The following is a 22,952-nucleotide window of genomic DNA, read 5'->3' as shown; positions in this document are numbered from 1 at the left end:
TCAAATCTGTATTGCACTTCTCTTAATGAGTCTCATCATAGTTGCAAGTGACAGTTTGTGTCTCTTACCGTGTCATGGTCTGTTTTTATATTGATTTCCTTGCAATTAATTTAATTCAGATAAAACCTGCTCTCTCAAAAGCATACTTCCCTCCTCTCACAACTTTGTTGGCATCATATAACACATAGCAGATTGATCAGCGTTTTTCCGAATACGCACTTGTGTGTTTTATTTTTTTCCTATCTGGTCACCTGCCTCCATTTCCCTCGTTCCATAATTTTTCCTTGTATTTGGTATGGCTGGAGCAAAATGGTGGAGCACTATTTAGGAAAGCTTTTTAGAAAGACTTTGCAACATAAAATGCCGTGCAAGTGGTTTTCAAGTTCAAAGTAATGTATTAAGGTTATTAAAAGTTAAAATTAATTCAAGGAAATGTCAAGTTATGTTCTCATTCTCTCTCTTTTGTCTGTTTACATACACATATTATTGATTAGATCTGATTGGTGAATCTTCACATAAAGTCCAGTTCAGGCCAGAGTCACACCCCCCAATTTTGTTGGGTGAGGCTGCCAGTTACAATGCATTCGACCATGAAATATTTAGTAAAGCTGCAGTTATTGTATGTGCTTTTTATGTGATATCCACATTTTAATAAAACTGATAGGTGGTGATATGTCAGTTTCTGTGGACTCAGTGTTATAGGTGCCATAAGAACCATCGGTCACATGGTCATATAATAGGGATGGAATGCAATTTAAAAAAACAAGCCAACTAGAGGATTTCTTAGTCTTATTTATCAGATTTTGCTTGACGACTTAATAAATGACGCGTGAACTTTGACAGTAACAGTAGATTTTCTTGTTTTGTTCTTGTGCTATGTGCTGTTGTAACTAATGTTAGTTAGGTAGGAACATGCTTGCGTTGAGGTTATACTGTAGGCTTGCTCAATACACTCTGCCCTGTGCATCTCCTGGACAACTGGCAAACAAATGTTTGGTAAATTATTATCGCCCACCAAGCTAGATTTTTTTGTTTGTTTGTTTTGTTTCTTTCTTCTCTGATTCAAAATCAAAACTCCTAGTTAATAAGTTATTAATGCATTAATTTCAAATTTAAGTGAGTTCACCTCAATGATTGATTATTTATTTTTTTTATGAGATTTTGACACCTCTGGACTTCCATAAAGAAACGGACCAGGCAAAAATTAAAAGGCCAAAATTCAGATTCTGTTAAGAGAAGGTCATCATAGCTATTTATAAATGCCACCGGACCCTTCTTATGCCTCTTATGATGTCATCAACCCAAATACACACAAAGCAGAGTGTTGTGTTGTGTTCCTTGGTGCACATTTTATTTACTGTACTTTGTACCTCAATATCCAACTATGTTTTTATTGACTGTGCTTAATAGAAAATACACCACTAACTAGTATCTTTAAATACACGTGGGAAGCTTGAGGGTTTTAGAATGACAGCCACATACAGTATAAGTATGACGTTTCCAACGGTCACGTGACTCTTTACAGTAAGTCCAACATGGCAGATGGAGTAGGTCTTGCATGGTGACTAAAGCAACATTTCAACTGAAACGGACAATTTAAACTCCACTCCGCCACGGGACAGCCACCATGAGGGAGAGACAGAAGAAAAAGAAGGGCAGGACGTGGGCGGAAGCCGCTAAAACGGTATTCTTGGGTGTTTTATCTTCCGTTTGTTGTGGTTGTTTTCCTTGAACGCTCCCACTTGTACAACTGTGTTGATGAGTTCATGACCTGCTGGTGGAGACGAATGTTGCGCACACCGCGCGAGGCCTGTGTTGACGGTCCAAAGGCGGCTGCTGTCACAAGCAGGGGACCTTAGCCTCTGTCTTCCTTCTCTGAGGAGAAATGCAGCTTTGTTACCATGACCTGGGCACACCCAAGCATGCCTCTAAACCCACCGTTCGTGTTTCATGCAAACAGTGGGACTGACAAATCTTTATCAAGCTGATTCGGATAAAGTGCTCACGTCAAGGGTGCGTTAGCCAAGTTAGCATCGGCTAGGTCGTGCTAACTCCTCCAAGAAGTTTGATTAGTTTCAAGTAGACTAAAATCAAGATGTCAATTTTAATAAAGTATTATTTTGTGCTGTTACTTTTATATCTTCTTTATCGATGTCAAAGCAATTCTGGTGCATGTCAACTTGGCCAATGAGTGTTATTAGCTTTCGAGCTAGTTGGACTAGCTTAGCATGCTAATAAGTGTTTAAATATGAAAACTCTTAGAAATAATGTCACAAATATAATATTTTACCGAGTTGTATGGATATTTGGAGTTCACTGACATGTGCTACGTGTTCAATAAACTAGTTTAATTGTAAAGTACAGGTAACTGACAGCAAGTAAAGTGCGTATCTAATAACTTTTTAATGCGTAAAATGTAAAGTCGCTGCAGCGTAAAAGTACAAGAACCACACAGCTGTTGAATGTAAAAGGTTGCAGAGAAATAATGACAAAAATAAGGTCAGCTTCACACCGAGATAAACACATTGCCTAACAAAAGTATTCACTTTTCTCATTTAGTTCAGCAAGAACAAATGTGTCTTATGTTTTAGGATTATTTGTGAAAAATGACTAATGATTTTTCAATAGTTTGTTACAATTAAAAATCTAAGACATTTTGTCATGCTTTTATATTCTCCTCTGACACAACTACATTTTGCTGCACCTACAAGTCTCTACCATATTGTAGAGAATGAAAATTTAGCTACTTCTTTGGAGAATTGCAGACAGATTCCCATAATAAAAATAAACCGCTTCTGTATTTATTCCCTACCTCTGGGCTCCTGTGGTTAAACGCTTTCATAGAGAACAGGTCAAACTCAGATTGGATGCAGAGAGTCCCTGAACATCAATGTTAAAATTTTGCAACAAATTCCCAATTGAATTACTACATTTTGATTTGATCTAATCCATTCAGTTGTTGATGCATGTTGCCTCTTGGTGGGGAGGTGAACCTCCATTCACAGTCTTAAAATTTTATGTGGCCTGCAATATGTTTCTTTTGTTTATTGGCCTGCATTTATCACCGTTCTGCTTCCCACACTGTGATGCTGTATCATGTATCATGGTGGGGGAATTTATATTGTTTTATTTCAACAATGACAATGTGGAATTTACAACTCATCTACTAGCAGATTTCTTCCACTTTGGAATAAATTGCTTATTTCTGTTTGTCTAATAGATAAAGTCAAACTAAAATGCATTAAAGTTTGTCAGTTGTTGTGCGAAAACGAAAAGAAGTGGAAAAGTTGAAGAGATCTGAATGTGAATAGGGACTGTAGGTAGATATTGGCCTGCATGCTTTGAGGCAAAGCAACTACAAAACTAATTTCTCTGAAATGTTGTTTAGCTTTGTGTATAGGAAAAACATTCAAGCCCTTTAACACAAAATTGTGCAAGAAAATGACAAAGAACAATCACTTTAATGTCATTATGCATGAAAACATATACAATGAAGCTAAATAGTTTTTTTATTTAAAAAGTTACTAAATCAACAGAACCTTGCCGTGTCCGACAAACCGAGCAGCAGGGGGCGCTCTATATATAATTATAACTGGTCAGAAATACTATCTGAGCTCTCTTCTCCATTCAGTCTCCATGGTAACCAAACGTTGCACTGACCGACAGATGGTTGCAGCCTCCGCTACTTTCTTTGACTACATCAGCGCATGAAGTTTTCCTGAAGCCAGAGGAGCCGCAGCCGTTCTCAAATCTACATGTAATCAAGTTATGTAAAAAGATGAAAATGAGAGGAGGCTTAATGCTGAGTGGAAGAGGAAAATGATTCAGTGGAAAACTAAAACCTGCTAAAAGGAGGCGGAAAAAAAATCTATTTGACCGAGGTGGAAAACTGGCTGGTGGTTAAAACTCTCTGAACTTGAAAGTGAAAAATGTTTGACTCGTTTTTACTTGAAGAGCTCGGCATCAGTTTGAGTCCTCACCGATTTCTACTTTTATGTCTTGCCCAGCCATTATCATAGTTTTACAAACTTTTTGAGAGAAAACAAATTATTCTAAATCTACATCTATTAAGGGTGTCAATAATGATGGACGTAGCAGTACCATAAAATTCCCCTGCATTTAACGGTCACCCATTGAATAGACTGAATATTATGATGAATTATGGCAATAAATATTATAACTTGTTGTAACGCCATATCTCTGATTTAAAATTTACACAAGATTATTGACCCTGATCCAATAAACAAGGTTCTGATTAAGAACCCGTTCTTTATTAATCGTTTTATTTTGTTTTATTATTTTTATTTTTATTTTAAATCTTTTTAGGTTTTGGAGAAGTACCCTAATACTCCTATGAGCCATAAAGAGATCCTGCAGGTGATCCAAAGAGAGAGGCTGAAAGAAATAAGGTAAACCTACATTTTAGGAAACTTTTTTCTTTTTCTCGTAAAAGGCAATACTACCTGTCTCTCTCCCTTATTTCTTTATTTCATGTTTTTATTTCAACTTTTTTTATTCCTGTTCATATTCACAATTAGTTTAATCAATAACTGTTTAATTTCTTTTTGTTTCATTGTCACTCTTTTCATCCAGAAGGTAAGACAAGAGAAAGATGGCCTCCCCCACCCACCATCCCACCTTAACAACCTCACCGCATTTCCATATTTCGTTCAGATTTAAATCTTGCATGTTTTAACAATGACAATGTTGTAGATTCAATGGTTAAAATAACTCACTCATAGTTTTAGTCTTGACATCTTTTGCCCACACGCTACATGTACACATAACACAACTGCGCCACAGATTAGATATAGCTTCATGAGAGCCTTGAATTTATTTACCTTTTTTTTTCAATAAATGCAATGGGGAATCTTATCACCTTTTTTTGTTTTCACTCTGTTTGACAGACTCGTTTATTGTTAAAGTTAACATCTATTTCTTTCAGGGTCTTACACAATTAATAAAAATTTTAGATTCAAATTATATTACATGTTATATATAATATATATATTTTTATTTCAGAAAAGTGTAATTGATAACGTAAGTTGCTTTTAATCTTTAGCTTTGAAACGCAGGGCGGATATCCTACCCTGACGTTACTCTGATTCAAACTTATGCATGACGACACTCGGGTGTTTGATCAGCCTCTACCCTTCTTCCATTGTTTTTTTTTTTTTTTGTGTGTTTTTTTTTATTAATATCCGCTTGAGGAATGGAAGTCGATAATTATAAATCATTGTTTTCTCTGATCCCTCAGCGGAACCTCGCCGCTGGCGTGCCTCAACGCCATGCTGCACACAAACTCTCGGGGTGACGAGGGCATCTTCTACAAAGTCCCGGGCAGGATGGGAGTCTACACGCTAAAGGTTAGTTAGTTAGACAACAAAACACTTTGCAGGACGGTGAAAATGTTTTTAGTTCGTTGTTGTAGAGTCGCTGAGTCTGTCGTCAGTTTGCTGTGCCGTGTTTGTTCAGGGTGTCAGGTCACGTAGGCCTCGTTTCAGTACAGACCTCGGTTTTGTGGTCACAGTTTTAGTATGGGAAAGTACAACAGGAAGAAGAAATAAATGCCAAACGATAGTTTTGTCTGAACTACATAAATAACCTCCACAAAAACGGAGAAACTAACCGCCGTTGTTCGCGACGAGGCTCTCAGGCAGCGCCATGACGGCTGCTTTGATAACTATACGGGGCGAAATGACAGATCCCTCTCGCAAAGGTGAACAGTAGATAAATGAGACAAAATTTTCATTGTTTTTAGTGAAAGTTAATGCAAAAAAACGTAGAAAGCGCTGCATTGATTTTGAAACGGAGCAAATAGAATAAATGTTTTATAAACATGAAGAGCCGATAGGAGCACAGAACCGAACATTCAGTTTTTATGCTCTTTAAATCTGGAACAAACTTACAGAAAACTGAAAAACAGCCGAAACACTGAGTTCCTTTTAAATCATGGCTTAAAGTGGAAAATTGGTCAACATATTTAGTGATGATTATTCTTGAAGAGTTTGATGTTGGCGTTTATTGCTAGTTTTATAATATGTTTTGATTATGTAAGGCATTTTGAACTGCCTTTTTACTGAACTGTGTTATACATATAAACTTGACTTGAGTAGACACCAACTGTAGCACTGCTAGCAGCTAAAGACTAGCCTGTTGCAGCACACTTTTCAAAGTGTTTCCAACTCCTCTGGCATAGTTTCAGAGCAGTTCAAGAGCAACTTGCCATCTTGCTTCAAAACAAGAGTCTGAAACATGGTGACTAATCCGAACCATTTACCTTTACAGCTGCATTTCATTTAGAATATTTTGAAATGTCGTACGAGTACATTTACGATTATGTAGGTTTTCCGCAAATGATTTAGAGTTGCAGACCACAGAAACATCTGTGAGTACAGAACCGTGACTGGGCGGCATTTCATCCCACTGTGTAAGAAAACAAACTCATGAGGTGCTGATCTCAAATACAAATGAAAAGTGTAGAGCAGTGCTGTTCAAACTACTAAATTAACTGAACTAAACTTTAAAAATCAGTTCCTTTTAGTATTTTTATTTTTTTTAACAACAAGGTTAGACAGCATGCTAGTTTTGAAAAATGCACAGCAGTATTTTACTTTTACAGAATCACAAGATTTGATTTTAGTTGAGGACAAACTAGCAAAATAACTGAAACCGCCAGTAAAGTGTGCTGAGTTTCAGGTGTATTTTTGGTGCAAGAAACCCCCCAAAACGACCAAATACAACAGATTTGCAACGATTTATAAGATAAGTTTCATCCAAAATCAAGAAAATCAGAGCAGATTGATCAATTGACACATATTAATGAATAGCCATGTTACTCGTAAAAATCTGGCCCTGCAAATCCATTTTTGATGAATGTAAAAGTCAGACCTTTAGATTGAAGATGCAATCAAATAGGGACTAGCTAACAGGAATTAGCTAGTCATTTACATGGAGGGTTAAACCCTTAAATCCCCTCAAAGTGTTTTCTTTTTGCTAGCAGTTTTTCTCTTCTCTGTTTTTCAGAAGGACATCTCGGAGGGCATGAAGAAGCTGTCGGAGGAAGGCTCTGACGAGAGCAGCGACAATCTGTCGGACTCCCGAAGCTCGGAGAACAGCAGCACCGTTCCTCCAGAGGGCAGGAGAGGACGGTGGATGCGGAGAGGTACCGTCCCTTTATATTCACGTAAAAGTTTGAGAGTTTTAATCAGAGTTTTACGGGCGCAGTATCTGTTTTTGTGCTCCAGCAAATCAATTTTGTGACGGTTTTCTTTTAATTACGGCAGAATTTAGAAGCTTAATATAAAAAAAAGTTTCTTTTTACGACATCAATGAGCACCTTTCGTCTTTTAATCTCAACTCTTTGCTCATAAAAGAATAGCTTTGTTTTTTGTTTTTCTTTTTATAACTTTTTTTTATTGGCGTGAATGAGCGAAGCGTCAGGATAAGTGATATCCTGGTCCCGGTCGTCACACGGCTCTTTATTTACTTATTTCAGCTGATTGGGCACATAGATCTCTTATGTCAGCGAGCGTCAACGCCTCTTCTCAGCTGTTGTCAAGCATTGTTGCTCGAACACAGGAAGCCAGCTCATTTGCCTGTATTCAAGCTTAAGGAAAGCGGTTCTTCCAGAAAGTTAGATTAAACCAGTCGTATGTTTCTGGGACACCCTGAGCGCCCAACATGACGGCGAAAGGTTGGTTTCTTTTTTTGACTCTTGTTGCCCATAAAGTGTTCCCCCGTCATCAGCAAGCTGTAGAATCACATCCGTTTTCTACAGTTCTACCTTGTTGGGCGGCGGGGCGAGTTGTGTTTGATTTATTGCTGTTTTTTTATGTGATTCAGTGCAAGTTTGGAAAATGCTTTTTTCTTTTCTTTTCTTTTCTTTTTTTAAGTTGTATTTATTTTCTCTACTTGAACGTTTTAAGCGACTGTTGAGACAGGAAGCTGAATTTTCTCAGCCTGACCCATGACCACTTCCTCATTACGCATAAGTTTGAAGCTGCCATAGAAAGACGCTGCATTTTTACAGCAGAGTGAGAGAAATTATTATTATTTTTTTTGTTATTGAGCTACTATAAAAGTCAAATGCAGGGAGATCAGCGATCCGTATGAGAAAACGTAAAGCTCTTGCCGCGACGTTCAGCCCGTTTTTCATGAAGATATCTTAGATGGGTAATGTAACTCCCCCTCCTTTGTGCAAAAGGTTGGTTTCGGTTTCATCAAAACAATTGCCTAGCTTGATTGTGGCATTCTCGCCTCAGGAAACGTAGATTTGTAACAGTTTTTTTTTTTTTTCTATTTTCCAGTCCCCTCCAAGCTGCAGTCACAGCCGTCGTCTCCACAGCCACAGTGCTCATCGCCTCCCGTCTCCTCCAGTAAACTCATCTCTCCCTCACAGAAACACAGCAAGAAAGCACTCAAACAAGTATGTTTCTTTTTTTTTTACCCTTTAAGCCTATTTAGCTTAAATAGGCAGTTAGCTTGTTTCTCAGTAGTGTTTACATCTTTGTTTTACTAGTTAGCGGTGTAACATGAGATCCTGCCACGCCCTCTTATTTACAGAGTTTGATGTAAAGATCTTCCACTCTACTCCACAAAACACAAACGATTCCCGGTTTAATGCATCTATGGAGTCGTTCTGGTGTTATTTGAATAAATAAAGTTTTGATGACGCACGTTTGTTTTACTGCGCCTCCTTGATTCTTTTGGTTTGGTTCAAGGTCTTGTGAGAATGTTTCATACCACTTGAGCTTTTTCACATTTTGTCTTTTTTTTTTCTTTCTTTTAGAGTATCGGTTTTTCTTCCTTCAGCTGTATCTGAAGGAAGAAAAACCTCTTCCTTCAGATACAGCTGAGGGGTTTCCCCCCGCCCCCCCCCCCCCCATCATCTCTCATCTGCATTTCTAAAACTCTTTCCACTGAGTCTCAACCGTATTATAGTCTGGGCTTTCCAGACATTTCACTGTATCTCTGTTTTCCTGATGGAAACTCTGACTCGATCTCAAGTCTTTTGCAGCCTCAGCAGGTTTTCTTCTAGGACTCCACTGCATTTAACTCCATCCATAATCTTATCGACTGACTTGTTTCGTTCTCCCTTAACATTTCCTCAGCTGGATGCTGCCACACCACGTTTCCAGATGGTTAGGGTTACCCTAAAGTCATACGCAGTTTTGGTTTCCACCTCACATAGTGTTTTGCGTGTTGGTCAGAAAAAAAAGCAAAAAACAAAACACTTCTTGTTTTGCCTTACACGGTTTGATGTTTGTTCCTTCTTCTGCCGTTTTTCTAGGCGCTGAAGCAGCAACAGCAGAGAAATCAGCGCAGACAGGGTGGCATGCCAGCCATCTCCAGCTCCAGGCTGCTACTGAAGACCATCAAAGACATGGCAGAAAACATTACAACAAAGACTGGTAGGTTGCAACGCTTGTATTGCTACAAGCAGCTCAAATTCATGCAGTACTATGTATTTAGATGCTTTTTTATTTTCATTATGCACCTTTGTGATTTTATTCATATTTTCATATTTTTCAGCTTTTTCCCCCTATTTGAACAGAATCGCTCAATAGTTTAGAGAGCAACAACTTTTTAAAGATGTATTTCTGTACATTTGATACTGCTCATAAATCCACCACTGCTATGTAATTTATGCAAATGCTATTCACGTCATATCAATAATCTGGTAATGGTATTAGTTAATTTCTTGCTATATTACGCAGATGCTATGTCTGCTTTAATGAAGATTTACTCACCTCAACATGAAGAACGCTTGAAAAATGGCATCGACAGCAGGGCGGTCCAACATGTTTTGTGATTAATTTAGCCAGAACTAAAGCATTAAAGGTTTAGCTGTGGGTTGGAAAAAGGCCAGAGTCTGGTGATCATTTGATACGGAGGACTAACGCGTCATACAAAAGGAGAGCAGATGTGTCACATCAAGTGATTCGTTCCTTCATGTAAAACTCGACTCACGTGGTAAAGAATAAGAAAGTTTGTGATTGCAGCTGCTCTTCAAATTTCCAAAGGTTTTCTTCTCTTGTCCAAGCAGATTTATGCCACCCTGTCGTACCCAGAAAAGTTCCTCAGAGGTCCGATCGTCTCAGTGCAGGTAGGTCAATCAGCAGGTGTAACTTTTTTATTTATTTATTTGTTATAATTTTCCCTTGCGTTGCTTTTCTGATGTAAAGCACTTTGAACTGCCTTGTCGCTGAAATGTGCAACACAAATAAACGTCACTTGATTTATAGGCAACAAACAATTCTTTAGTGAACAAATTACCAAGCGTGTCGATTGTTGAGCCAAAATCTGTTCTGCTAAATTCTTTCTGTCTCTTTCTATCTCTCCCAAGGGCAAATAAAACGCACAAAGTGTAAAATAGACGTGGAAACGCCAGACTCCATTTTGGTTAACACCAACCTGAGAGCTCTCATCAACAAGCACACCTTCTCTGTCCTGCCTCCCGACTGCCAGCAGAAGCTGGTCAAACTTCTGCCTGAGGTCGACCAACAGGTGACTCTTTGGTGTTGAATGTTGATTAACGCACAAAAAGTGTCATATTGCAGCAAATCCGTTTGTCTCGGTTGATTCATATGAAAAAAATTCAGCGGTGTTACATAAAGCAGAGATTTTGTCCAAAGCTCTGAATGTAGTGTACTAACTCTCGAATCTGCAGTCAACGTTCCAGTGCGGTGATTATTGAAAGATTAGTCATCGCATTGTGCCTCTTCTCTTCAGGCTTGCTTGGACGGCCTTCTGAAGGTTACGAGCTCGGCTTTAAACAATGAATTCTTTGCATCAGCAGCGCAGTCTTGGAAAGAGAGGCTGGCTGAAGGTTAGTCGCTTGGCTCCCAGTTGATAATGACATTCGTTTCTCATATAAAGAGAGAGAGAAAAAAAAAGGATATCTCCAAGGCAAACCTGTGTTGCTTTCTCTTTTTCTAAATCGAAATAAAACTTTCTCCTCTCGCAGGGGAATTCACGCCCGAGCTGCAAGTCCGAATGCGTCAGGAAATCGAGAAGGAGAAGAAAGTTGAGCACTGGAAGGAGGCTTTCTTCGAAAATTACTACGGGGAAAAGTAGGTAGAGTTGTTCATAATTGTGCAGTTGTCAAATCTGAAGGAGATTTTCATTGTTTGGAAGATGTCTTCATTGGTGGGTTGATTGTGATCTTATTTTTCGCCCCATACCACCTCAAGACATTTAAGAAAAAGTGAGAGCCGATTCTAAATCCTCATCCGATATCGGACTACTTAAAGCTCAGGTTTGCACATAATTTACACTAAAGTTATTCAAATGAATGCCATGTGTATAAGTGACACCTCAGTAGCTCTACAGAAGATTAAAATGCTGTAAATCAACTATCCTTACCTCACTATTCAACATTTCAACAGTTTCATTCTTGCTGCACACTGCTCATCAGCTGTTTGAAAAAGCACACTGCTTATAAACAAGGATCTATTTGGCTATTTCCAGCTTCTTCTTTTAAGAGAAAAACTAGGGATGGCATTAAGGTGACAGAAGCATAAATATGCTCCTCTTCTATAGTTTTTTCAAACTCGAATGCCAGCGTTGTGTTAAACAGGGTGTCCGCACATCCTGTTTATCTAAAATTAAAGCCTTAAAATGTCCTACGTTCATTTAAAAAATAAAAAAAAAGTTTGCCTTAAATGCGTTAATCACAGGACTTAAATGTTGTTGTGGCAGGACCATTTAATCTAGTATATTCTTTGTAGTTTTCCTTTTATTTTTCTCTTGGGACTTTTCTGCTAACTGGCTGCTAGCACATTAGCTAGCGAGCTAACTTGAGTAAGTGCAATTTGATCACCAGTTGGCTGAAAAAATGTTCATTATCGCCATACAATTTATTTATTAGAATTTTTTTTGTCCATTTCTGTCATGACACAGGTTTTAATTTCTATTCATATTGGTCTTAAAAAGTCTTAAATTTGAGGCGGCTAAATCTGCAGAAACCCTGATTATTCTAAATTAGTTGTTTTATCAGAGCAGCAGTGGAAGCAAGTGTCACTTTTCACTTATTAATAAATGCAACAACATCACAGAAAGTAGGTTTTGACCCGTTCAGATCAAACTTTCACAAACTACTCCATAGTGGATCACTTTATTTTTCACGTCATCGCAGCGATCACGTTCACCTCCTGCTGCCTGGATGATAAAAGGGGCGTGGCATCTTGCGCCAAGCTTTCAGATTCCTCATCCAAATGCTTTGACTTTTAGCAAAGTTGCTGTGTGCCTTCTTCTGAAGATAAATGGAAATAAAACATTCAGGTTCGTAGAAAATTGTGTCCAAACTTACAATGCAGTAGTATTGACAGGTGTCCATCGGATAATTATTGACTCCCTCCACAAAGGTCATCGCTACAGAAGCTGGCTGTTCCGATTGATGAATACAGCACTGTAAGTGCAATATAGATGAAAAGTTGAGTGGAAGGATAAAATGTAATAGGAAATGATGCACAAGCAACAGCTCCAAGAGGATTGCAAAGCTGAATCTTAGACAGCAACAGCCCACCTGGCCCAGATAATGCACATCTGGGCCAAGAGGGAAAAGAACTGGGCTTTTGCGCTCCAAAGTTGTTGTTTTTTCTTCAAAGGAAAATCAGTTGTGGATTTCATTTAGAAATCAAGGTCAGAGTCTGGAGGGAGAAGGGGAAAGCTGCTCATAATTCAGTTTGAAGTTTCCACAGTGAGAAGGTCCATTTATCAACTTAATGCAATAAAACCTTGATGCAAAATTTAGTGGTGAAAGTACTTTTCTTATAAAGCATTCACAATTTCTGAGAAACTGAGTTTTGTGTTTTTATTAGCTATAAGCCATCCAATTTCACAGAAATAAGCACCTGAAATGCATTACTCTGTAATTAACCGGTTTTCTTTTTGCCGGTGAAATAAATAAACTTTTCAGTGGGTTTCCAAGTACTGACACCAAGTGTAGAATTACGGTGAAGCCTCAAACCCTAAGCAGATGTTCTCAACCTTGAATGTGCCAAAAACGTTTTTTGTTGTTGTTGTTGTTGTTGTTGTTTGCATTCATAAAGACGTCACAAATCAAAAATATTTGTGATTTAATATTTGAGATAAAAACGTCTTTCAATTTTCCTCCTTTGTGCAGTTCAGGCCTCAGCTACGAGGAGTCCAAAGAGCTGATAAAGCCCGATGGCAATAAGGAGCCTGTCAGGCGCCGCTCTCCTGTCTGCCAGACAAATCCAGCCGCTCAGCCTCCGGAGGACAAGAAGAGCGCCAAGGACTGCGTTCAGACCGAAGCTACCACGAGAGACAAGAAACCAGCGGAGAAATCCCCGGACCCTCCGAAGGAACCACCCCGACACAAAGAGTCCGTCCCCGCCACGGAGCCCATGAAGACGCGTCGGTCGCAGCACGCGGAGGATCGAAAGCTCAGCGCAGCCGCTCAGACCGGGCCGGCAACGACGGCGGCTGCAAAAACGCTTGAATCGGAGAAACCGGCCGAGCAGAGCCCAACTGAAACACTTCACGAAAAGCAACAGAAGGGGGAGAAAGAAGAAGAAGAAGAAAAGAAGAAACTCCCCGAGTCGCCCGTGAAGAAGAGCCCCCCGCTAAAGCCCAGCGCGGATGTAAAAGATGACCAGCCGGTGACCGCGGCGAGACCCGCTGCGGGCGACGAAGAGGTCGCTTCAGAGCCCGGCGCCGCCTCGGACGCCCACAAGAGGAAAACCCTCAGCGAGACGGAGGGGGAGGTGACTCCAGAGAAAAGGCCCCGTTTGTCTTCCGTTTCCTCCGTGTCGTCGGTCTCCTCTGCGTCGTCCATATCCAGCCCCGCCACGCCGTCTCCGACAAGTCAGAGGGTCCCGCCGCTCAAGGTGAGAAATGCGCACGCTCTCCATTTAGCGAAGGTTTTCCTCATTTGTCTTCTTTAAAGAGGATGGTAACTATAAACTCACTTTTTAACATTTTAATCATGTCATAACCACAGATTTTATGTTATGAATGAACACGTTGTAGCTCAAAATTTATAACAAGTAAGAAAAATCTGTAATGAATAAAATCTGTGCAGCATGCAATTGTATTCAGTACTGACACCCTGAAATAAAATCCTGTGTAGTCCTGTTAATCTGTGTTTAATTCAGTCTGAATCAAGCCGCCGTTTTTAGGATCTCAGAAGTTTGTTGGAGAATTTAAGTGAACAAACAACCTTCTGAAAACTAAATAACTTACCAGATTTCAAGTGAGGATTCATAATTAATTTGAAGATTGATGGAGATAACTACCTGGCAGTCATGAATGAGAACCTGTAAGACGTTGTTAAAGACTTTAGAATGGGTCTAAGGTTCATGTTACTGCGGGACAACAAGCCTAAATGTAAACCAAACATTGCCACAAACACAAGTGAATAAAAAAAACTTGTCATGACCTTAACCCTTGTGTGTGCGAGGACTGAGGCAAACGTAGAGGTCTATGGAAAATGATGCAGGTTTTATGTGTGTGGGGCCGGTTGGACCCCATTTCGACATACAAGGGTTAACTTAGTTGAAGATCTATGGAAAGACTTTAAAATTTGTCCTCAGATTCTCTCCTTTCAATCTGACTGAACTTGAGCTGTAGAGGAATTTAATTATTTTATTGCCTCTTTGCAATTTGTGATTCGTTGCATAAAATCCTAATAAAATACATTAATTTGTGTAGCTGTAACTCAACAGTGCAAGAATAAATTTTCAAAGCACTTTAGTTTGGATTTCTTCAAGGTTTCGGAAACTCACTCGACTTTATTCCCAGTGGAACTCCAAAAATTGTCAAACATTTCTCTCTTTTCAGATCCCAGTGTCACGAATTCTTCCTGTCCCTCTGTCACCAAGCCAAGTCTCACCAAAGACTCCTCTCCAGGGCCCGCTCAGCAGCCCGGGCCACACCGGAGCTCGCACGCTGGCTTACATCAAAGCCAAAGCTCAGCTCGCCCGAGCGCAGCGCGTAGCAGCCGCTGCCGTGTCGTCCGCGTCGAAGGGAGCAGTGCCGGGCCCGGGGCCGGGTGGAGGTAGCGGTGGCGATCACAGGCAGCTGTCACCCAGCCCCAGCCTCAGCCCAACTTCCCCACAGGCCTGCACCAGATTACCAGCCACCAGCAGCAGCAACCAATCCAGTGGGCTTTCTCCTCCGCTCAGCTCGAGACCAGCTGACGACAGGCAAAGCAATCATTTTACCAGCACAGTCCAATGCTCCAATGCTTCAGCAGAACATTCATCAGTGCAGACTGGAAAGGATAAGGAAGCCCCAACAAGTGCTGCATCACTAACCAGAACCAGTTCTTGCATTCCAGCAAACAACCCCCTGGTGACGCAGTTGCTGCAGGGAAAAGAGGTTCCACTGGACCAGATCCTCCCAAAACCCCTATCCAACACGGACATTCGGGTGTCGGGCCTAGCGTCTGGAAGTAAGGGGAAAGCGACACATTTCGTTGATCATAAAGGAGACAGGCACGTGTCTCTGCAAGCCAACACCGCCGTACGAGCCGCAGAATGCACAAAGCATCACCGGGAACTTCCCGATAAGGAAACCCAGGAGCAGATCCTGCAGACGCTGATGCAGAGAAATGCTCAGCAACAGAGCCAGCCGCCTGGAGGCGCAGGGCCGCTGCCCGCACACCACAGGGTTCCGCAAATGCTGCACGCACAGGAGTGTCGGGAGCAGTCCAGAGTGTTGGTTGGCTTTCTGGGCCGGAGGAAGATCCCCAGGCCGGCCATGACAGGACATTACCTGCTCAACGTGTCCACGTACGGTAGGGGATCAGAGAGCAGGAGACTGCAGCTTTCAGTCTGCCCCAACAAGTCTGCTTTGAAGAGGGAAAGCACAGACGGAAAGGAGACAGCTAAGACGGAAGAACCAGCGAAGAAAGATCTCGCGTCCGTCACTAGAGTGAAAACCGAGCAGCAGGGATGTGTGGTTACCAGGGCCGACGACCCGGAAAGTTTTCAGCACTGCTCTGGCGTAAAGACCGAGCCTGGATCCGAGAGCAATGGAGCCGGCGGTGCCGACAATGGCGTCGCCAGTGCTAAAGCCAAAGACAGCAGTCCGTTTTCTCCGGCGCACCGAAGTCACCTCGAACTCCGCAATAACAATCAAGGAAACTCTGAGCCATATCTTTCCCTCATGGACCCCAGTCACCAGCAGCTGACTGCCTTTCAAAGGACGCTCGACAATCAGGAGTCGGCAGTAGCCTCCAGCTACGGCGGCACCATCAGCATGTCTGTACCTCACACTCTGAACCACAGCGCCGCGGGCACCGCCTCTTCCGCGCCCTCATCGGAGGTCGACGGCGGGGGCATCTGTGGGAGCGTCATGTCGTTCTCAGTGACTGTCACCACGATACCAGCCGGTCACGCGCTAGACCACGGCAATCAGGGCGAACCCTCGCGCGAGCAGTCCTTCATCGAGGGCGCCAACATGGAGGACGTTCAGTCGAAATGCTACTGCCGACTGAAAGCGATGATCATGTGCAAAGGCTGTGGAGCATTCTGCCACGATGACTGTATTGGCCCTTCGAAGCTGTGTGTGTCATGTTTAGTGGTACAGTGAAATGGAGTTAATAATAACTAAACCATGTAAGGGTTTCGTTAGGCATGGGCCGGTATGTGCAGCACAATATCAGGGTCACTTAGACAACAAATTGAGAATTTTTTTTTTTATCTCTGTCCATTTTAAGAAAGTCAAGCATAATGTTTAAATACAAAATAATTTTTAAAATGTCCAGAAGTAGTTAATACTTTGGTTTTTTTAATTAAAAATGCTGAAATGCCATGGAATAGGTCATAATTTTAAAATAAAAATGTAAAAAAAATACATTTTCAAGAACAAGTTATAACAACAAAAAAAGATAAATGTCAAGAAAGTCAAAATATTTTTTCTATGGATGAAATGAAAAAAAAAATAGATTTATTTATTTACAAATAACACGTTTTCAAGAAAGAAACCTGAAAAACTAATAATTTTAAGATCAAATTTAATTCAACAATGCATTGTCACAAAGATTAATTATAATTGCAGTTTCAGCATTTTGCCATTTTTTTTAAGTCTCATCTCTACTGTACATTTAACATTTTGAGAAATTAGAAAAGGAAAACTCCAGATCCTGTTTTTCTGTCATATGACCCTCATAGACCAATTGTAGTTTTCAGTATCAAATTTTTATTGTACCACAAGGGCTGCAACTATTTTTAAGACGATGATCTCACTGCTTTTATTAAAAATCAAAACAAAATAAATCTGCTGCTGGTTAAAACAATATATTGACTTTAATACATTGTAAATAAGATGCATAGACATAACAACTCACCTAAACTTTAGCTCATTATGAATCTTGGGTTAAAATTTAAGTTATATTTAGCCCTATATAGATTTACAAATTTATTAACTTTGTCCACTTAAATTGGTGTTTAAGCTCCTGCATCTTACCTGGGTCATACGACCTCAACCCTCCTTTAAGGGGAACACACATTGGTGCTGGCCGTAGCTCTAGCCGTTCCGCTAAAGCGCACACACACGCCACGGATCACTGAACTTTAGCCTTGGGTGTTGTTTTTTTTTGTTGTTTGTTTTTTTTTCCCCTCAATAACCTCAACATTTTTAAATCAAACTGTGGAGTGGTCAATGGCGCCCAGATGCTGCTATTATGGATATAATAAGTTAAATGATTAAAACGCTAAAATTCTTCTGTTTTTGCTTGAACTGTTATTGGCAACGAATTTTAATCAACAGTTGAAATCCCTGTTTTTAAGCCTGCATGGCTCAACAAGAACGTTTCGATTTAACTGGAATCTCCATGGATGTTTGACAAATTGATTTTAGCTGCTTAGCTAAAGATGCCGTCTGCGTGAGTTAGCTAGCTCAACAGACATGGTTTGTATAACATTTTAAAATTAGCTTGGTTTTGAGCTGCACTTCTCCAAACTATGTAAGTGTTTTGCGTGACCTGAACTATTTCAAAACAGCCAAATTTGTCTTTTATTTTGTGACGTGAAACTTTATAACATCGCCTTACGGTACTTACTCGGTTGCTATTTTTCTGGCATCTCATCAAAATGAAATTGAAACGACGAATCAAGTAGATTTTTATTTTATTTGTTTGGTTATGCCTTGATACCGGCCCATGCCTAAGCTTCACATGCCGTTGAAGCACAAATATGGCATTAGGTTTATTTAGAGTGAATAGAAAATGTGGTGCGGTATCTTAACTGTTCTACGCCTGCGACAGCCAGGATCTGATCACTGTTGGAAAAAGCAAGAATTTACACTGGACGGTCTTGTTTTTTCATCCACACCTCTGTTTTTACAGATGCCAATCAATTTTCAATCAGTTTAATACTCAGTCAGATGTGTGAGAAATCTCACATTCAACGTTTGCACTCGGCTAGATTAGTCTATATTTTTATATATAAAATATATATATATATGTGTGTGTGTGTATTGTTATGAATGTTGCTATTTTTAGGACTTCATGACTGTTCTGTGTTGAGACTGAGCTTTTTATCGTTGGGTTAATTGGGGTTACTATCGAGAAAAGAGCACTAGAGAAAATCATGGGTCGTACTGTACCTCCACAAATATTTTTATGCATGTGTGGCAGGGAAGTAATAATTTTATATATACATAAAAAAAAAACAATGGTACATTAATACAGAGCACACTGATATTTAAAAACTTTCCTGGATTTATAGGTTTATTGAGGAATTATGCATAAAATGTTTTTTTTAAATCTGCCCATGTGGATTGCACATAAAAATTCTGGCATCAAATTACCTGCAAAGGATCATGTTGTAAAGTTGGAATTCAGTGTAGCACTTAAATTCAAAGTTAAAAATTTTAATAGAAAGTGGTTTATCTTCCGTGTTGTTGTTTTTTTTTTTTCATATCAAATAAAAGTTTAACGTCATCTACTACTGTTTAAAGCCACATTTTCCCTCCCTAAAACCGTTTTGTAGTTAGTGTCCCATAAATTGGAGGGTTTTTTTTTTCCTGTATAGATTGATAACAGTTGAAACGAAAACACTCAAAGTAAATGGAAAAAATGAAAACTTTTTCTTTTCACTGTAAATACTAGATGTAGGTAGTCAATATTTTCTTTGTGCAGCACACTTATCCAGTTTTGTTACTACAAAAAGATATTTGACAATCAAAAGAAAAAATATTATACGGTCAAATAACTGTAGGTTTTCTAAAAAATGATCTGTTGGTAGATGAGTATAACCGTTTATCTCTGACCTTCCCAGAAAATGAAAATCTTCCATTTTAAGGTGATATGAGGTATTGTAAGCCTAATAACTAATGTGACATAAAGTACATTGTAATATTAACACAATCTAAGTGCTTACTTAACCTCATATTACTTTTCAAAAGGGTCAGCGAAAAGCTGTCAACTCGAGCAAAAACAAACAAAAAAAATCGAATAATATTTTATAATATCCCGCACGGGTGAAAATTGTTCCTGTTTTATAGCCGTTGTTTTCAAGGTAAAATGCCAAAGCCACCTTAAAAAAACAAACAAAAATAATCAGAAGATGTTTATAATCTCAGACTTGTTAATCAAAGTAATATATTTTAATTAATATATTTTTAATATAAAAGATCTATTTACTATTTTTTGGGACAAATCAACAGGGTATTTGCTATAGTAATATATTGGCTGTCCGTTTTGTTTTTTTTTGGTTGTTTTTTTTCCTGTAACTTGCAGACAGGACAGACCACAATAAGGAATGATTTAACTTTATATCTGAAATGGCCCAGGTATGTCTGTGTGAACCAGTCTTTGCAATCAGTCTATTTGTCTAAACCGTTCTTTGGAGATTTTGTTTGTGTGCATCTTTTGTCTACAATTATTACGTTGTTTTGTTTTGTTTTGGGTTTTTTTTACAAAAATATGGCTCAATCTAAAATTTTAAGTTGATCTATTTTTACCTGTATATTGTTTTCTTTTTATAACTGGATGGTCATGTCTGTTAAATTAGGGTTTTAGAGTAGTAATGGAAAAAAAACTATTTTATGCAGTCAGTCATTTTAATGTGAATAGCACGTCTTACATGGCTGAATAGAATCAGAGACGGCTGTATTTACAGTTAAATTTGGGGACTGGAATGCACTTCAAGAGAGGCAGCTTGACGAAGACTGAAACGTGCATCAGGCGGCAGTCTTCATTTTTACTGAAGCTGGCTGTTTGTGTAAATTTAGATGAGTTGTTAATCGAGAACTAGCTGGGTTGAGGTTACTATGGGCAATCACCATGTTTTTTTTTTTTATGTAACATTTGTCACTAGTTTTATTTGTTACACTCGTCTGTTTCACTCTGTCCAGTAAAACTCCAGTGAATGTAACATGGTAATCTGCACTTGTAAACAAAAGGTATTTTAAAGTTATAATCTATTATAAATAAAATAATTTTAAAATATGTCTTTTGGATTTCCTGTTTTGGTTTTGCTAGTAATTACAGCAATCAGACGGAGCTGAAAGTTATTTTCTGGTGGCATGAGGGGTAAAAGCTGACTTCTAGATTTTCTTCTTAAAGTCCTTCATGTTAATTAATGGTCTTTCTAAAAGAGCTAAACATTTTGGATATTTTCACAACCTGGTTTAACCTGGTTTTAAAACTACACAGAACCAAATTCCCTCTTTGAAAGTGTTTGACTATTTTAGCTGTTGTACTTTTTTAAACCCATCCATTGAATTTCTGTTTAGCCTGCTTCATGTTGCCTGTCAAGTTCCATTGAAGGGATTTCTTAATTAAACTGACCTGACATTTAGCAGGCCACTGTAGTGAAACTGAGCTCAAGAGCCAGGTTGCTTTGGATAATTATTTCCTTTTAATACACTAAACAATTTTAAAACTGATTTTTCTATTTACTCGAATTGTGTTATATTAACATCACTCGATAGTTTTAAGGACATCTGTAAGTGGGGAAATACTTTTTTTTATTTCACGGTAGCTGTACACCTACAAACGGGTGCGTGTCATTTATTCATTTGTGTGATCTTCAGTTGTCATTTCCTAAAAAATAAATAAATACGTGGCAATTAAATAATTTAGCTAGTTGCTGTTACTTAAAAAAAAAAAATCGATTATTTACACAAATGGCTTACCATACACTCGTGTGCGCGCATGCGTAAAACACTAGGTGTTCGCGCATGGCATCTGCGTGCCTGCCTGCGCTCTGCCGTCCCCTGCCGCTGGGTCGCTGCTGATGCCGAGCGGCGGAACGGTTCGGCTCGTGCGTTTCTACGTACGGCTGCGACCGCAGTTGCCGAGCTTCAAAGGCGAATGAAACCGGAGAGCAGCTCGAAAGAATATGATGACGGCAGGACCGAGCCGTCCCTTACCATCCCGACAGCTGTAACGTCGGCGGACAACGCTCGTGGATTTGTCAGACGTGAGAATGCGGCTGTGAATCACGCAGGAAATATCCCTGGACCACTCCGCTCAGCCTCCCCATCTGACTCCACCGCTGCCGCTTTCCGCCGCCGATGGTGACGATGCTCTAAATGCAACCTGCCCGCGGTTCATCCGGTAAAGGCCGTCTCTCTTTAAATACTGTCGAGGCATCTGGGAGATTTGACAAGATACAATATTTGCATTATTTAGTAATCAAGAAAAAAAAAAAAAAAAAAAGGAGGAGGCGGAGGGGAGGGAAAGAAAATCAAATCATCACGACACATAGTTCCCATTGCGGAAATAAGATAACCTAAATAATGAGTAAAATCATCAGGCAAACATGGCTGCGTTTTTTGTTCCTCCTGGAGTGATCTGCTTGGAGTGAGGATGAAGGCTGGTAGGAAGGGAGAAATGAATGATATCAGCGGTGAGGAGGTACTGCAGTAACCGCGAGTCCTTCTGTTCGGATGTTGTCATCACCGCCGAACCGAAGGTGCGGTTGCACTGTACCCTCACAGACCCGATGTCAACCAGTCCTGCTTATTTAAATAGCTTTCTGTAATTTATTACTGCTTATACTGTTTTGTTTATGTGCAACTGACTGAACGCAGTTGGCTTCAGATGCCACACTTTGATTTTAATCATCCCACCAGAAGGGATCTCGATGTGCTAACCTCTATAATGTATTCCCGAGAAGAAAAAAAACAACTAACAACTTGTTCCTTAGCAAAGGATGCTGTATTCTGAGTAAACCACTAGTGGAAAACCTCAGTTATCTGCTCATGAATCCAAAAAAGAGTTTCTGGATCAGTACAAACAGTACAAACGATGATTCGTTTTGTACTGTTGTGCTGACTTGTGTCTTAATTGGGCTTTGACTAGAAACCAGGTGCTTTTCACAAGGCTTCAGGGTTTTTTCTGGTGTCTGATTGAAGGCTTTTCAAATTATGTTCTGATCCGTGTTGATCTGCGTTCTTTACTAGGTTTCTCCAGCGACACTGTTCAGAATTTCTGTGGTTTGACTTGTTTGTTCCTGGAATAAACGGACAAGATAAGTTAAAGAATATATGTTGAGATTGTAAATATTCATCAGGTGCCATATCAAGGCCTTCTGTGCAGAAAACTAAAGTTCTTTTACAAAATGTATGGAAGTAAATATGTGCCATCAGGATTTGAATTAAAACATACCTCTGAAATTTGAATGATGTATATTTGTACTTACTTTTTTAGTGTATAAAATATATTTTAACACTGAAGAAAGTAAGTACAAATTTACAACATTCAAATTTCAGAGGTATTTTTAATTCAGTTCTTGACGGGACATATCGTCTTCCATAGGAAGGAGTCATACACTTTGATTTTTTTAAAGGATTTTTGTCACGTATTAGTTAAGTAGTTTATTTTATGTAGTTAAGTGAAGGAAATTTGGAACATAACTGCGAAGTTTTTAAAAAAAAAATTTATTTTACAGATAAAGTTCTGAACTGTGTGGTGTGTGCATTTGTATTTAAACCATTTAGAATCACCTTTCACTGCTATTACAGCTGCA

The 22,952-nt window shown here is 39.5% G+C and overlaps 2 protein-coding genes across 8 annotated transcripts in view; both read left to right on the top strand.

The window, feature by feature from the left end:
* The first annotated feature begins 1,443 nt into the window (after nucleotides 1–1,443).
* asxl2 (ASXL transcriptional regulator 2) lies at nucleotides 1,444–20,425 on the top strand. Of its 2 annotated transcripts, XM_008399129.3 has the most exons (12): nucleotides 1,444–1,684; nucleotides 4,327–4,409; nucleotides 5,258–5,366; nucleotides 7,027–7,165; nucleotides 8,310–8,428; nucleotides 9,293–9,413; nucleotides 10,049–10,108; nucleotides 10,349–10,509; nucleotides 10,735–10,831; nucleotides 10,970–11,075; nucleotides 13,130–13,856; nucleotides 14,809–20,425. In XM_008399129.3, the coding sequence occupies exons 1-12, from the start codon at nucleotides 1,628–1,630 to the stop codon at nucleotides 16,561–16,563; spliced, it is 3,534 nt and encodes a 1,177-aa protein (XP_008397351.2). In that variant the 5' UTR covers nucleotides 1,444–1,627; the 3' UTR covers nucleotides 16,564–20,425. The 2 variants fall into 2 exon arrangements, with proteins under 2 accessions (XP_008397351.2, XP_008397352.2); XM_008399130.3 differs by lacking the exons at nucleotides 1,444–1,684; nucleotides 4,327–4,409; nucleotides 5,258–5,366; nucleotides 7,027–7,165 and adding an exon at nucleotides 7,190–7,696.
* Nucleotides 20,426–21,143: 718 nt separating this feature from the next.
* The window catches only part of dtnbb (dystrobrevin, beta b), a 38,196-nt gene continuing 36,387 nt past the window's right edge, over nucleotides 21,144–22,952 (top strand). The window contains exon 1 of one of the 6 annotated variants that reach the window (XM_017302437.2): nucleotides 21,144–21,538. The gene's annotated coding sequence lies outside the window, so the exon portion shown is untranslated. The remainder of the gene's footprint in view (nucleotides 21,539–22,952) is intronic. The other 5 variants (XM_008399121.3, XM_008399120.3, XM_008399119.3 and 2 more) reach the window with 5 other exon arrangements.

This window comes from Poecilia reticulata, chromosome 22 (assembly GCF_904066995.2).
Source record: "Poecilia reticulata chromosome 22, P_reticulata-male-v2, whole genome shotgun sequence".
Taxonomy (NCBI): Eukaryota; Metazoa; Chordata; class Actinopteri; order Cyprinodontiformes; family Poeciliidae; genus Poecilia; species Poecilia reticulata.
This window is presented reverse-complemented; position numbering and strand designations above follow the sequence as displayed.